At 37.5% G+C, this 13,391-nt stretch overlaps 1 protein-coding gene across 2 annotated transcripts in view; it reads right to left on the reverse strand.

The window, feature by feature from the left end:
* Positions 1-1,706: 1,706 nt before the first annotated feature.
* The window catches only part of apbb1ip (amyloid beta precursor protein binding family B member 1 interacting protein), a 29,802-nt gene continuing 18,117 nt past the window's right edge, over positions 1,707-13,391 (reverse strand). For both annotated transcript variants that reach the window (XM_023326436.1, XM_023326435.1), the window contains 9 exons: positions 10,878-11,037; positions 8,041-8,162; positions 6,619-6,693; positions 6,390-6,533; positions 5,675-5,785; positions 4,086-4,184; positions 3,876-4,002; positions 3,734-3,795; positions 1,707-3,199 (listed from right to left, as the gene is read on the reverse strand). In XM_023326436.1, coding sequence (XP_023182204.1) covers positions 2,561-3,199; positions 3,734-3,795; positions 3,876-4,002; positions 4,086-4,184; positions 5,675-5,785; positions 6,390-6,533; positions 6,619-6,693; positions 8,041-8,162; positions 10,878-11,037 — 1,539 coding nt within the window. In that variant the 3' untranslated portion in view covers positions 1,707-2,560. The remainder of the gene's footprint in view (positions 3,200-3,733; positions 3,796-3,875; positions 4,003-4,085; positions 4,185-5,674; positions 5,786-6,389; positions 6,534-6,618; positions 6,694-8,040; positions 8,163-10,877; positions 11,038-13,391) is intronic.

The following is a 13,391-nucleotide window of genomic DNA, read 5'->3' on the forward strand; positions in this document are numbered from 1 at the left end:
CGGTCATACAGGGACCTGACATCCCGTATCAAAGGGCCCGGTACCCCATACTCCCGGAGAACCCCCCACAGGGCTCCCCGAGGGACACGGTCGAACGCCTTCTCCAAGTCCACAAAACACATGTAGACTGGTTGGGCAAACTCCCGTGCACCCTCCAGGACCCTGCAGGGTGTAGAGCTGGTCCAGTGTTCCACGACCAGGACGAAAACCACACTGCTCTTCCTGAATCTTCTCGACTATCCGACGGATAGTTTCCAGCAGGCGGGTCGGAGACAGTCCTGGAAAGGATCTGTGAGACTCCTAGGGGCCTGCGGTGGTCACGGTCTTCTGATGTCCGTCCCTCCCGCTGGAAACCGCAGGCGTATCGGACTCCGGCTTCGAAGGACCAATTTATGTTAGGTTTAAATTACCTGAACACAGACACAAATCAGAGACAAGAGTCAGAATTTAGTTTTACCTGCAGGGAGAGCACAGCTGAAACCCAGTTACAGATTTCTGCCTCTGCTCTCAAGCTTCATCTGAGTCTTACCCTGCTTTTGGGGTCGTTATTTAGGAATGTTATTTCGAAATTAAAATATCCAGGGTGGCACCCAATATCTTAAAGTCCCTGATTGATACATTTTGATAAATGTTCTCCCAATTGTCTGTAATATACTTGATTTCTCTTCTTGAGTTTCCTGTTCTGGGGTCTGTTTAGTTGGTTTGTCCATCTTTTCTTCTGTTTGTAGCTCAGCCTTTGAATTTTCTTCCCTGGTTTTAATTTTGTCCATCTTTAATTTCAGTCCAGCAATTTCTTGATTGAGCTCCTTGTTCACCTTGCCAAGCCAGTACAATTGTTGTGATTTCTCTTTCATTTTATTCGTAAAAAATTTCTTATCTGCCATTGTTCCCCATTGTACCTTCCTATTATGGCTTGACAGGGCTTTGCGTTCTGATGTTAGTTGTTCTATTGTCGCTTTAGCCTCGTCCAAGTCACTATTCAAAGTGCTGAATTATACAGTGTGACACACTGTATAACGACAGAGTTATGCCTCATTTGTTCTGCCTCAAGAAAATGGGAATCAGAAAAGCAGAGAATGATTTTTTCAGGAAGATGAAGCTGTTCTCCAAAATCAGTCACGCTGCAGCGCCTTCATCGTCTTTTCCTCTGGTTCCCACCAGGTGGCGCTGCTGCATCGCATCCTGTCATCTCCGTTTGTTACACAAGACTATGCAGAAGAGGCGGACCAAGCAGCCAGACTTCCTCTGTGGGCTACAAGGTTAAAGGTCAGCTGTTCTTCATGAGTAGAAATAGCCTAATAAATTAGAATAGCATTGAAAAAATAATTTATTTCAGCAATTCGGTTCAAAAGGTAAAACTTGTGTTAATTAATTACACACAGTGTGATATTTATTTTAATTAATTTGATGGTTGTGGCTTACAACTAATAAACCACATAATAAAAACCATCAATGTTTTTATCAGCTGTGAAAACCAAAATTACCAACATTATTAAAAGCAAAACAGAAATATATTAAGTCATTGCCCCCATTTTTATGCAGCTTTATTCCAGATTTATGTTTTGAAAACACATTTTGTCTTTAATTTTACACATTTAAAATTGTATTTTATGTTTTATAGTTACTCAGGACAGAAAAAAAAACACTTTTTCCCCACATATTTTCTCTCAACATTTTACAGTTTTATGGAAAAACACAGTGGAAAATGCTTTTTTGTTATCAAATTTTAATTTAATACAGCTTTAACAGTGATCGATTACATGCAGTGAAATGTCAACACACAAAACTAACATTTCAATATTTGTAAAACACACTTGGGCCAAAATTCTTAGCCATGGCTGTAACAATAAAACCTCTGAACAGACCGAAGGAATGTCTTTCTGCAGTATTTACAGTCAAAGCAAATATATACACATTTCTTTACATAAAAGTATCTGTAAAGCTTTATTGTTACATGAAACCGTATTAATCTTATCAGCTGATTAATTGATGAGTTTTCTCTTGAATAAAAAGGGCTTAGCATTTTTCTATACTATAAAGGGCTAAATCTTTCATGATACACTGACTTATTTAAATTAATTTGAACATTTTGTGTCAGTTGTCTTAAATACTGACAGAATAAGCAGAAAATTGCGGGTTTCTCGCATTATTAAACTTATTTATAAAATACAACAAAACGGGAACCTCCTAAGTTCCTGTTTTGTTATATCTGTTATAATCGGTTTACATTTCAAAACAGAACTGCATAAAGTGCATTTAATCATTAAACCGGTTTTAAGATCCAACAACGGACTTTGGACCGTTTCTCTTCCCCCTTCTAAAATGGCCGCCATGTTTAATTCTGCATCAACGGCTCCGCTTAGGGATGGTGATAAACGGCGCCCTCTGCTGGATGGCGGCCAAACTACAACACTAACTGAATATCTAAGAAGACATTATTAGTGAATCTATTAGACCTAATTTTAATCTAATTGACAATTAATGAATTGTTATACACAGCTATACACTATTGTAATCATCTGGAGTAAAATTATTTGTTTTGTATTTGTTCCCTCTGGAGCTACTGATCAGTACGCTTCCTCATGGCTGTCATTAGTTCTGACATGAAGTCCCCCCCTGCTGCCGGCGCCGGAAGCGATGGTGTTGTCCTCTTTGGAGGAGCTGGAGGCATCTTTCTTAGCTGTGAAGCAGATCGCGGAGCGGAAACAGGAGCAGGAGCAGGAGGAGGTGGAGGTGGAGGTGGGGGAGGCGCACCTGATGCTACGAACACTGGATCAGGTGGAGGCGGAGGTAGAAACTCTGGATTTGGAGGCGGAGGGGGAAGAGATTTGTTTATGTTTCTACCAAAATTAGCCGCCGGAGCCGGAGGAGGAGGAGGAGGAAGTGAGTTGTAGCTGGTAGGAGGAGGAGGAGGAGGAAGTGAGTTGTAGCTGGTAGGAGGAGGAGGAGGAGGAAGTGAGCTGTAGCTGGTAGGAGGAGGAGGAGGAGGAAGGAAGTCTGGAGGATCTTCTGAGAAGTTGTCCATGGGTGGAGGCGGCGGCGGAGGAGGGAGGCTGTCCATGGAAAGTGGAGGTGGAGGGAACTTGCTGGGTGGAGGCTTGGAGGCCAGCGACGGCGGTGGAGGAGGAAGGACGGGGTCGGGAGGAGGAGGAGGAAGAATCTCGTTCAGAGGGGGAGGAGCAGGGAGATTACCGATGCCCTGAAAAAACCCCAGAACGAATTAATGGAAGATTTCCACCAGGGAGACATATCTAAATCTGCAGCACGAAACTTTAATAAAAATATATCCATTTACATATTTATTAAAATTGTCACCATGTTGTTTGGTATGAGAAAAACAGAAGAAACAGAAATAAGAAGAAAGGAAGGACACAAAGATAGGAATAAAGGACACGAAGAAAGAAAGGAAACAACAAAGGAAAGAAGGAAGGAAGCAAAGGAAGGAAAGAAGTAACAAAGGAAGAAAGAAAGAAAGAAAGGACATAAAGGAAGGAAAGAAGGAACAAAGGAAGGACACAAAAATTAGGAGAAAGGACACAAAGATGGGAAGGAAGGAAGAAACAAAGGAAGGCAGGAGTGAAGGAATGTAGGACAAAAAATAAGAAAAAAGGAAGTACACAAAGAGAGGAATAAAGGGCACAAAGGAAGGAAGTAATGAAGGAAGGATGTTAATAAAACTTCCTGACTGTGAGTTTGTGAAACCGTCAGTTTCTTCTTCAGGTGATTTGTTTACCTGGTGCGTCGGTCCAGGCTGCTGTTTGGGGGCGTAGCCGTTGGCCTGAGTTGCTGCTTTGGCTGCAGGAAACAGAAACGTGAATCGACTGAGTGAAGTGACATCACAACTAAAAAAAGGAGCGTCCTGCGAGCCGCCGTACCTTTGATGGTTGGTGACGGCGTTGAAGGGCTGGAGCTGGACGGAGTGCTGCGGTTTGTCCACATGGCAGCGCTGACAGCGGCCTTCCTCTCTGCCGTTTTGAAGTTATCATGCAGCGACGCTCCATACTGGAAAAGAGACGAATCGCTGCCGTAAAACACCTGAGTTTTATTGAAATATGTTTTTAAACATAGCGTAGATCAGTTGGTACCTTAGCGATCCGTATCCCGGTCACCCAGAGGTTCATGGTCCAAGCGTCGTCACAGCAAAGATATTTGATGTACTGAGACTCTTTCTGGATCTGAGGATGCTGCAGAAAAAATCACAATATATCATATTATATAAATATTACTTATTTAAAAGTTCATACTTGGCATCTTTTCAGCTGTTCAACAGAACACACACTCAAAAAAGTGTGAAATTAAAATTAATATTTACAAAATAAATACGAGAAGCCTATTAATAAAATGTCGATTTTATAAAACTGTAATTATTTATGAATTGCATTTTACTTATTTCTGTATATAACTCAACATTACTCAGTAATATCCAATTGTTTTTTTTTATCAACAATATAAATTAATTAGTCAATTCTATTTGCCATACATTATGCACCAGGAATTTCACCACACAAACATAATTAATTAATAGTTTTTACTGCAAGTAGAAGTTCTTAAAAGTTATGTACAGTCATTTTGGTACCAAAGATTTTTTTAAAGTATCACTTTTCTCCAACTGTGTTTTAGGGATGTTGTAGTTATATAAAAAAGGAAGAGTAAATTTCAATTGCTGCCAAAAAACTCAAATTTTGAGATTATTCTCTGTAATTTTCTAGAAAAAACTTAGCAATTCCCAAGTTTCAAAAGTAAAAAAAAATTGACTTGAAAATTTTCTGAGCTTTTTTTTACTAGACATTTTTAAGTAGAACAAACAGGAATTTTTGAGTTTTTTTTTAAAGTCAAACATTTTCTAGAAAAAAGTCTGAAATGTTGAGTTACAAGTGAAAAAGTTTCTAGAAAAAGCAAGGAGATTTCTTAGTTTCAATATTCAAAAATGTTTTACTCAGAAATTCTCAAACTTTTCGTGGAATATGTCTGAGATTAATCCCAAAATTTCATATTTTTTTCTAGGATGCTTTTTACTTTTCAGACTGGGAGGTTTCTTTGTTTTTTAAGAAACATTCTTAGATCTCAGCAGAAATGTAATCATTTTTCAAAACAAAATAAAGGCAGATATTTCCTCTGATGTGAGGCCTTGCACTACATTTGCAAACAAATTTTACTCTTCCTAAAGTGCAAAATCTTAAGTATTTCTTTTTTACTTGCCCTGTTTTTTGCTTTCTGTTGTTATTCACTGAGTTATGCATTAGCAGTTCATGAGTAACAACAATTTATTGAACTTGGCTAAATAAAGTAAGGATTTTCAAAGAGATACTGAGTAGAGTCTGGCGTTCCCAAATAAGATTAGAGAAAAAAGAGTTTCACATCCCTTTTAACTATTAAAAAAAATCAACCTGTCAGCATGTTTCTGTCTGCATTCTCTCACTCCTGCTATATTTACTATCATGCATCTGCTTATTAGTTATAATAATAAGATCTAAAGAACCATACAAGGAAGTGCTCAACAAAATTAGCCCTTTGTTCGTCTTTCAGATAAACTGGATTAAAATGACTCCTTTCACTTCTTCAAATGAAAGTATTTATTGCATCTCAGCTTCTCCATCCGGCAAACAGCTGTCAGACATGCTCAACGTGATGTTTGTTGAGAAGCCAAAGCTAGCATCCACAGAGATGAACTCACCTTTAGCACGAAGCAGAAGTCAGTCGGGGCCTTGTATCTGTTCTTGACGTCTTTGCCGTAGTAAACGTTTACGTTGTCGAACTGGACGAAGCAGATCAGATCGCGGGACGACTGGAAACAAGATCAACATTTTCACTGAACCAAAAATAAATAGCCTACTGCCAAGAGATGCAACACTCTCTGGTGTTCACCCCACACATTTTCTGTCAACTTTGACTATGGGCTTTGACTAGGCCGTTCCACAGGTTAAATCTTCCTCTTGTGGAGTCATTCTTATATGTGAATGTGTTTTGTTTTGGTGCCATCAGACCACACAAAGTTTTGGAAGAAGATGTTTCTGTTTTACAGCTATACACTGCAAAAACACAAAATCTTACCAAGTAGTTTCTAGTGCAAATATCTTAGTACACTTGAAATCAAACAAACTAAAAGTAAATTTTCAGCAAGAGTTAGAAGCTTGTTTTAAGTAAGTAATTCCTTAATATTGATTAAAAAGTTCTAGTTCTATTGGTAGACAAATTATAAATGAAACAAGAGAAAATGCCTTGTTATAATTTAAATCCTCATATACAATGTAATGGATGTACTGTTGGCCAGTAAAACCAGTAATAAATAGGGTAGTATCACTTTAAGAAACATCAGAACCATTGAAATGGTAACATTTGATCAGAAGCCTTCACTGATCCATTATGGCTGAGCATCCTCGTCCCTTTACCTTGGTTTTTCCTTTGGGAACGTAATAAATTCCTGAGGCTCGGAGCTGAAAGAGTCGCTGCTTCCACGACTTTTTTCCGTCTTCTTTGAGGTGCAGAACGCCTTCTAGGTCGGGCACGATGATTGACGTTCCACAGAAGTTCTCCTGCACAACCAAAAACATTCTGAAGTAATCTGAGATGACGAAACATCATCTAGCTACCAACACCTGGGAAATTTTATTTACTTACCTGCACCAACAATTCCTTGTCTTTGTCTTTCATGTCTTTGAGAGTTTTCTTATCCCTTTTCCAAAGATAAAAGTTCTGAAAGTCACAAAGAAAGTTGATTTAAGAATTATACTTTTTTTTTTCAAACTAAGACGGCCACTGGTTGTGGCGGTTCAGATATCTCTAATATGCAAAGTTTATACATATTTATTTTCCTTTTTTAACGCTTAAATGTTTCAGTTAAAGTTTTTGGGGGGTTTTTTAGGTTTTGTTGGCTCAAGTGGCCTCTATTTGAAAGTAGTACGACGACACCAACACACAGCACCCCAACATGTTTCAGTTAAAGTTAAAGAAACTTTAAATATTCAAGATAACCTGAAACGAAACAGTTTCACGTGATCTTTAAAGGAAAACCAGTCTGAAAAAGTAATTTTTTAGCGACCATTTGTGGAAAATGATTCTCTGTTGTTCATTGGCGTTATTTTTTTAGACATGTTTGCCTTTTTAATGTTGTCATTCCAATTCTGTTTAATTTATTGATTCTACATGACAAACCATTATCAGGTTTTTGTGTATATGTTAAAATTTCACCAAAAAACTATACATTTTACCAGTTAATTTATGACTTAACAAGAGGGAAAGCTTTTTTTTTTACTTCAAACATTAAATTATTCAGGACATCTGATTGTCTGATGATAAAATGTATAAAACCTTAAAATGTGAGAAGTTATACCATAGACATGATAGTGGATCTGTAGCTTATACTCTTCTGTAGGTTGTAGAAAGTTTAACAAACCTTGGCAAGCTTTCACGCTAAATTAGAGATAAAAATTGGCTCACAGCTCCACTTCCTGGCCTCTAAACGTTTCCATAAATCACATCTTGACTTTGTGATGTCATTATTAAGCCATTATTTTGTTAAAACATACAGCCCATCCGTGAAAGAAAAACCATTTCACTTTCCATTCTTTCTGTTTCTAAAATATTTAGAGCTCCTTTCTGAGTCCATCTGCTGATGGCTGGAAAAAACCTGGAAGAAAAATCTGTTTGGACACACTTGTCAGAATGTAAAAAAATGTAAATGAACAGAGATGTTCTGTCTTTTTCGTTGGAGTGAATGATGGAGTGCTTCGGCGCTGTTCCAGCCGGACTATTTGTCTCTGCCAACAGACTGAATAAATTAAACTCTCAGAGATTGTAAATTGTCCCATTATAACAACAAACATGCCAAGATCTCTTTGGCTGTTGCGTCTGATATATTGCAGCTACGACATTAAAGAAAAGGGTCAGCCTGCCTTGAGGAAAGATATATCATAATTCAACACAGAAAAGTGCCTTTTTTTCAGAGAGGGATTTGCACAAATGTCCAGGACTTGTATGATATCATGCTACGTACAAAGAGCTAAAAGGTGGTATTTTCTTTAAAGCAATGACAGGACCAACCTGTGGGTTTTTGAAAACCTCAAATTTATCTTTTCTCTCCTGGAAAAGGACTCTGTTTTCACTGTCCCTTGTCCAGGCAAGGAGGGGCTCCACCAGGTTCTCATGGTCCTCAAATGTCCGTTCTGTCAAAAGAAAAACACACTGAAGAATCAAAACAATTCCTCCAATTAGAGTTAAACACAACGATGGCTCTAAAAATGTCTCTTTTGAATCAGAAAACTTCATTAAAATGTAATTTAGTAAGCTCAAGACTCCTCTATTTAAATAAACCCATAAAAAAAATAATGTTAGCATTAGCTTATTGTCTTCTCTGAGTGTTTAGTTGAATGCAAACTGCTAGTTTTGCTTCTTGGGACCAAAAACAATCATTTATAGCTCAAGATGTTCTATAAAGTGAGATGGAAATGAAGTGGTCCGAGAATGGAGCCTTGAGGAACACATTTAGTTTTTTTTATGTACCTGTACAAGAAGCCACACAATGCCAATAAATAACAACCACATTTATTATTTTCTATCCAATATTTTATCTCAATATATAAAATATTCTGTTAAAAAGTTAGCTTAGCTCTTTTTGTGTAATTTGACTTAAACTATTTTACATTTTTACACTTAACAGTACTCAAAACATGTTTCACAAATCCTTTAAACCAGCTTCAGCTTAAAATGGTCCAAAATAAGAATAAAATGCTACTTTTAAAAATTTTCATGGAGGACATTTAGCGGCTTTAAACTCTAAAAACATATAAACATACTTCCTTTTTCCCCTCTTGCCCACCCACCGACTTAGTCTTTTAAATTTCCATCACAGTTGGCATTTGAACGCAGTTTTACCACTGTCTTTAATTACAGGTTGCCGGCTGGGAAAAAGCTAGGCTTTACATAAAATTGCTGCCACGGTTTCAGACAACAGTTTGGCTGCTGCGATCTTTAAGTTAGCTGCAAGGGAATGAACTGATAAGAGTTGAGGTCCCTTTGAACTTCATTTCACTGGTGCGAATGGTGAGCATATGGCGACGTTTTAGAGTAGCAGATTTGTTTGAAGATGTGTTCTTGTTAAGCTCAGTGGGTGTTTATTGGGCCCAACTTTATCTCAGTAAAGATTAAAGGTCAGCAGAGATGGTGTAACAATCTCAAGGTTTTAAAAATCCTCTATGTTTTTTATTTTTTTATTTTGAGTTGTAGGTTAGTCAGCGATGACAGAAAACACAACTCATCTCCCCGTGCTTATCAGTCACAGCAGCTACAAATGACGTTTTCTTTGCATAAAAGTCATGGTGGAAAAGGGAATCTCTGTCAGACAGCTGTGAATATAAAAGTAGGGCAAAGGTCGTCACCTTGTACTTGCAGTACAAATAAGTTAGAAAACAATCTTAAAGGGAAGGAAATACACATGAAGTTAAGTCTTTATAAAAACAAATATCATATTGGTTTCAGAAAAGTTTTTATCCACACGAACCCGCACAAATATACGCCACTGAGCGTTGTTTTGAACATGCCAAACCCATAGGGGGCAGTGTGGCGCTAAGCTAAAATCTACGTCAGCCAATCAGATTGCTTCAAAACAACCACAACTTCCTGTTAGGAATTAAACATGGCGGCAGGAAGTTTATTTGTATGAACAGACGACTGCTACAGCAAACCAATTTTAATATTAACAAACCAAAGTTAACATTCAGATCCTTCAATAAGAGAAGCTTAATTTTAACTCTGTGTGGGAGTGTGAACTTTTTAACCACAGCCATCATGCTCTCAAAGCAGTTAATACTAGCATTTGTCATGAGTCAATCCACTACTGCAAATAGTTCCCCAAAAATTCAACACTGCATTGTGTTCACCTCACATCGCATCGCATGGGGAGTTTCAGGAACTGCTAAAATAAACCATTTCCTGATGGACTTAAAGCAACATGGCTGGATAATGTGACATTAGTGAGTATAGCTAACACAACTGAGATCATGAGGCTCCTATTTTAGACAGATGGAGATGATTGACATCTGATTAAAAGGATGTCAAATTGAATCCACTTGCTCACATTAACTCGTATTAGAGGGTAAGCAGGAAATGAAATACAAAGAGTATGGGGGAAAAGACTTGGGTGTCCAGAATGATGAAATCTTTGATGCAAATCCTCCCACTGACCACAGTGAAATTACTAAATTTGTTTTTTTAATTTCATTATTTTAGAGTTTTTGTACACTGCAAAAACACAAAATCCCGTCAAGTACTTTATCTAGTTTCTAGAGCAAACATCTTATAGAATATTATAGAAAACTAACCTTACAGTATCTTTACAGCAAGATATAGGAGCTTGTTTTAAGTAAATAATTCCTGAATATTAATAAAAAAAAATACTTGTTCCATTGGCAGATTATTTCAGTTATAATTCTTTCCATGTTCCTTATATTGCTGAAATGTTACTTGTAAGTTGGTTTTGTCTTGTTTCAAGGTATTTGCACTGGAAAGTAGACGAAAAATACTTAAGATTTTATGTTTTCGCAATGTATGGCTGTAAAAGAAAACATTTTTCTAAAGCTTTGTGTGGTCGGATGGTACAAAAACAAAACACATCCACACACAACAGGAGTGTATTAAGATATTGGCACCAGAAACTAGACAAAAATACTTGGTAAGAGTTTGTGTTTTTGTAGCGTAATCAAGTCAAACTATATTTTACCACTTGTTTTTGCTTGGTGTATACCAGTTAACCAGTTCATTGCTTATTTTAAACACTTTATAACATGAGTTTGGTTTATTTTTGCCACTTCCATCCCTCGTGTCTTTGCACAGACCATGATAGCGTTGTGACATCACCTGATGGTGGTATTTTAGGAACTCACCAAGCTGCAGCTCGTGGTTGGTTTCACACAGACTCCAGTCTACGTTGCAATCACAGTGAGTCTTCTCAAACAAGTTGTCCAGAACCTCTCTCACGGTTTGCCTCTCATCAACCATTAGAGTCTTGGAGCTGCCATCGTTCATGAGCACCTTCACCACCAGCTGTCAAAAACAAAAACAAAACATATAAATTTACACTGTTTTTATGTACCTATATAAATCTATTTCCAAAACAATGAAAATACTAAAACAAAACATAACAAGGGCAACTGAAGCTTTAGGGAAAGATGCGATGTTTCAAGATCAACAACAGTAGCCTGGCTACAGCTAAGTCAAAGCTAAGCTATAGCTAGGCTACAAACAAGCAACACCATGATTTTTTTTACTGTCAGTATTGAAATTCTCTGGTAAACCAGAGAGGTCAACAAAATGCAAAAGCCACAATGGAAATTATACTAAAAAGGAAGTTATGCTATATGTGAGTTACATTAGCAAGTTTATTATATTTTACCTTTTAGTATAAATTCAGTTTTACCATAACCTCCATTTGATCATATGCTAAGATGAAAGTTATGCTAAAATTAAAGTTAAAGCTATCCCATAACTTCAGTTTTAGCATAGCATCCATTTTAACATAGCTTTTGTTTTAGCATGGCTTCTATTTTAGCATTACGTCTGATGTAGCATTAGCTTCCATTGTAGTATGGCTTCTATTTTAGGATAATTTCAGTTTTAGCGTTATTTCTGTCATAGCATTAGCTTTCATGGTAGCATAGCTCCCATTTTTGTTGTTGCGTTTTGTTGTTGACCCTGTTTGGCCACCGTAATTTTTGCTACAATGTACTGTTGCCAATGGTAGACAGGGGGATAATACTACTGATTGTTTTTGGTGTTACATCACTCCAAGTCAGCCACACTGGCACCAGACATGCTGACTAGTCAAAGAAATAATCAGCATCTCTGTGGATTGGTGCAGACAAGCTTACCATGAAATAAATGTAATTTCCTTGCTGCATATTCAAGGCATGACTAAATACGGCATATGCTTAATATCTACTAATATGCATTTACATTTACATGCTCATTTTGTAGACTAAAGGTCTCAGATATAATGTGGAGAGAAATAGACTCCCTAAGTAAGACTAAATCCAACCTTGAAGTACATGCAGCTTGTTGACCAGTTTAATAACATGTTATGTACCCAAATGATTGTTTCTGCTTCATAATGTTAGCTTTAATAAAACTTTTGAGAGCATCAGCACTTCAGTTATTCCAGTCAAATGTCTGCATGTAATTTTAGGTTCTCAGACAGAGCGCTGACTGGGATTTATTTTTATCTAGGCCAGAGAATTGACACTTCCTGCCATATGGAAACAAGTCCAGTTCTGGTAGACTGATGACTTTTTATGAAATTGGTTGCCTGACTGTTGTCATACATATGGGCTTTTGTAGATCTTATAAAGGCTAAGATTAATAAGATCCCAGTTTGCTTGGCTTTTTCTATCTCTACCAAAATACAGCTTCTCCATGTGGCTGAACAATATGTCCTATATCACAAACATTCTCAGAAACCAGGGTATACATCTAAAACTGAAAAAAGACCAGACCACAGAAAGATCTGCGAGAAACTACTGGAAAAATTATGTCTGGATTTCTTATGTTCACGCAAAACTGGCAATGCTAGGTTTTCTTAGCTTGGGGCCCAACTGTGTCCAACTTTCAGCCAGTGGGCTCGAAAGATCCCCTTTGGATAAAATTAAATTTGCTAGAGTGATTAGTTAGTTTACTAACAAAGTCTGCAATAAACCAGACATGGTTGGAACATCAAGGAATGGAAAGGAGCCAACAAACTTTCCAGCTATGTTGGTGACCAAACCAAATGACGTTGCAGAAGTCATTTGCAGGGAAACCATTTTCCCACAATGATAAAAGGAATATTTTAATAAATCACCTTTCAAACATGTGAATATTGTAGCGTTTGCACCATCAAGCATGGTGGCAGCAGCATTGGTTTACTGAGGGATAGATCTGAATTTCTGACCACAGAAACATCTGCTGAAGCTACTGGAAATACATAAAAACTGAGGCATATATGTGCCTATAAAAGTGAACATGTTGAATTTATTGAGCTTCCATGTGGAAGTAGATGAAAAGTAGCCAAAAGTCAATAGATAACGTTCAAATTATCTCAAGACAGCATTGAAACTATAGTAAATGGATAACTTTGTCAGGTCAAATACTTAGACTTTACTTTTGTCCGATGCACAGCTTTATATCCAAGACTGTGTTTTGGTGCTTTTGTGCCACTTTGAAGATGATTAAGTGTCCATGTACAGAATGATCCAGAGCAGAATGCTGGCTAGATAAAAAATACCCATCTATTAATGTGATTGATGGCTTCTCTGTCAGGCCAGATGGAGAGGAAACTACAACATGCTGTGTTGGAACAGAAGGCATTTTCCATCCTGCATAACTCTCTTCATCTTTAATGCAGCTCAGTCAGATCAGAGCAGAAT

Source organism: Xiphophorus maculatus, chromosome 21 (genome assembly GCF_002775205.1).
Source record: "Xiphophorus maculatus strain JP 163 A chromosome 21, X_maculatus-5.0-male, whole genome shotgun sequence".
NCBI classification, from domain to species: Eukaryota; Metazoa; Chordata; class Actinopteri; order Cyprinodontiformes; family Poeciliidae; genus Xiphophorus; species Xiphophorus maculatus.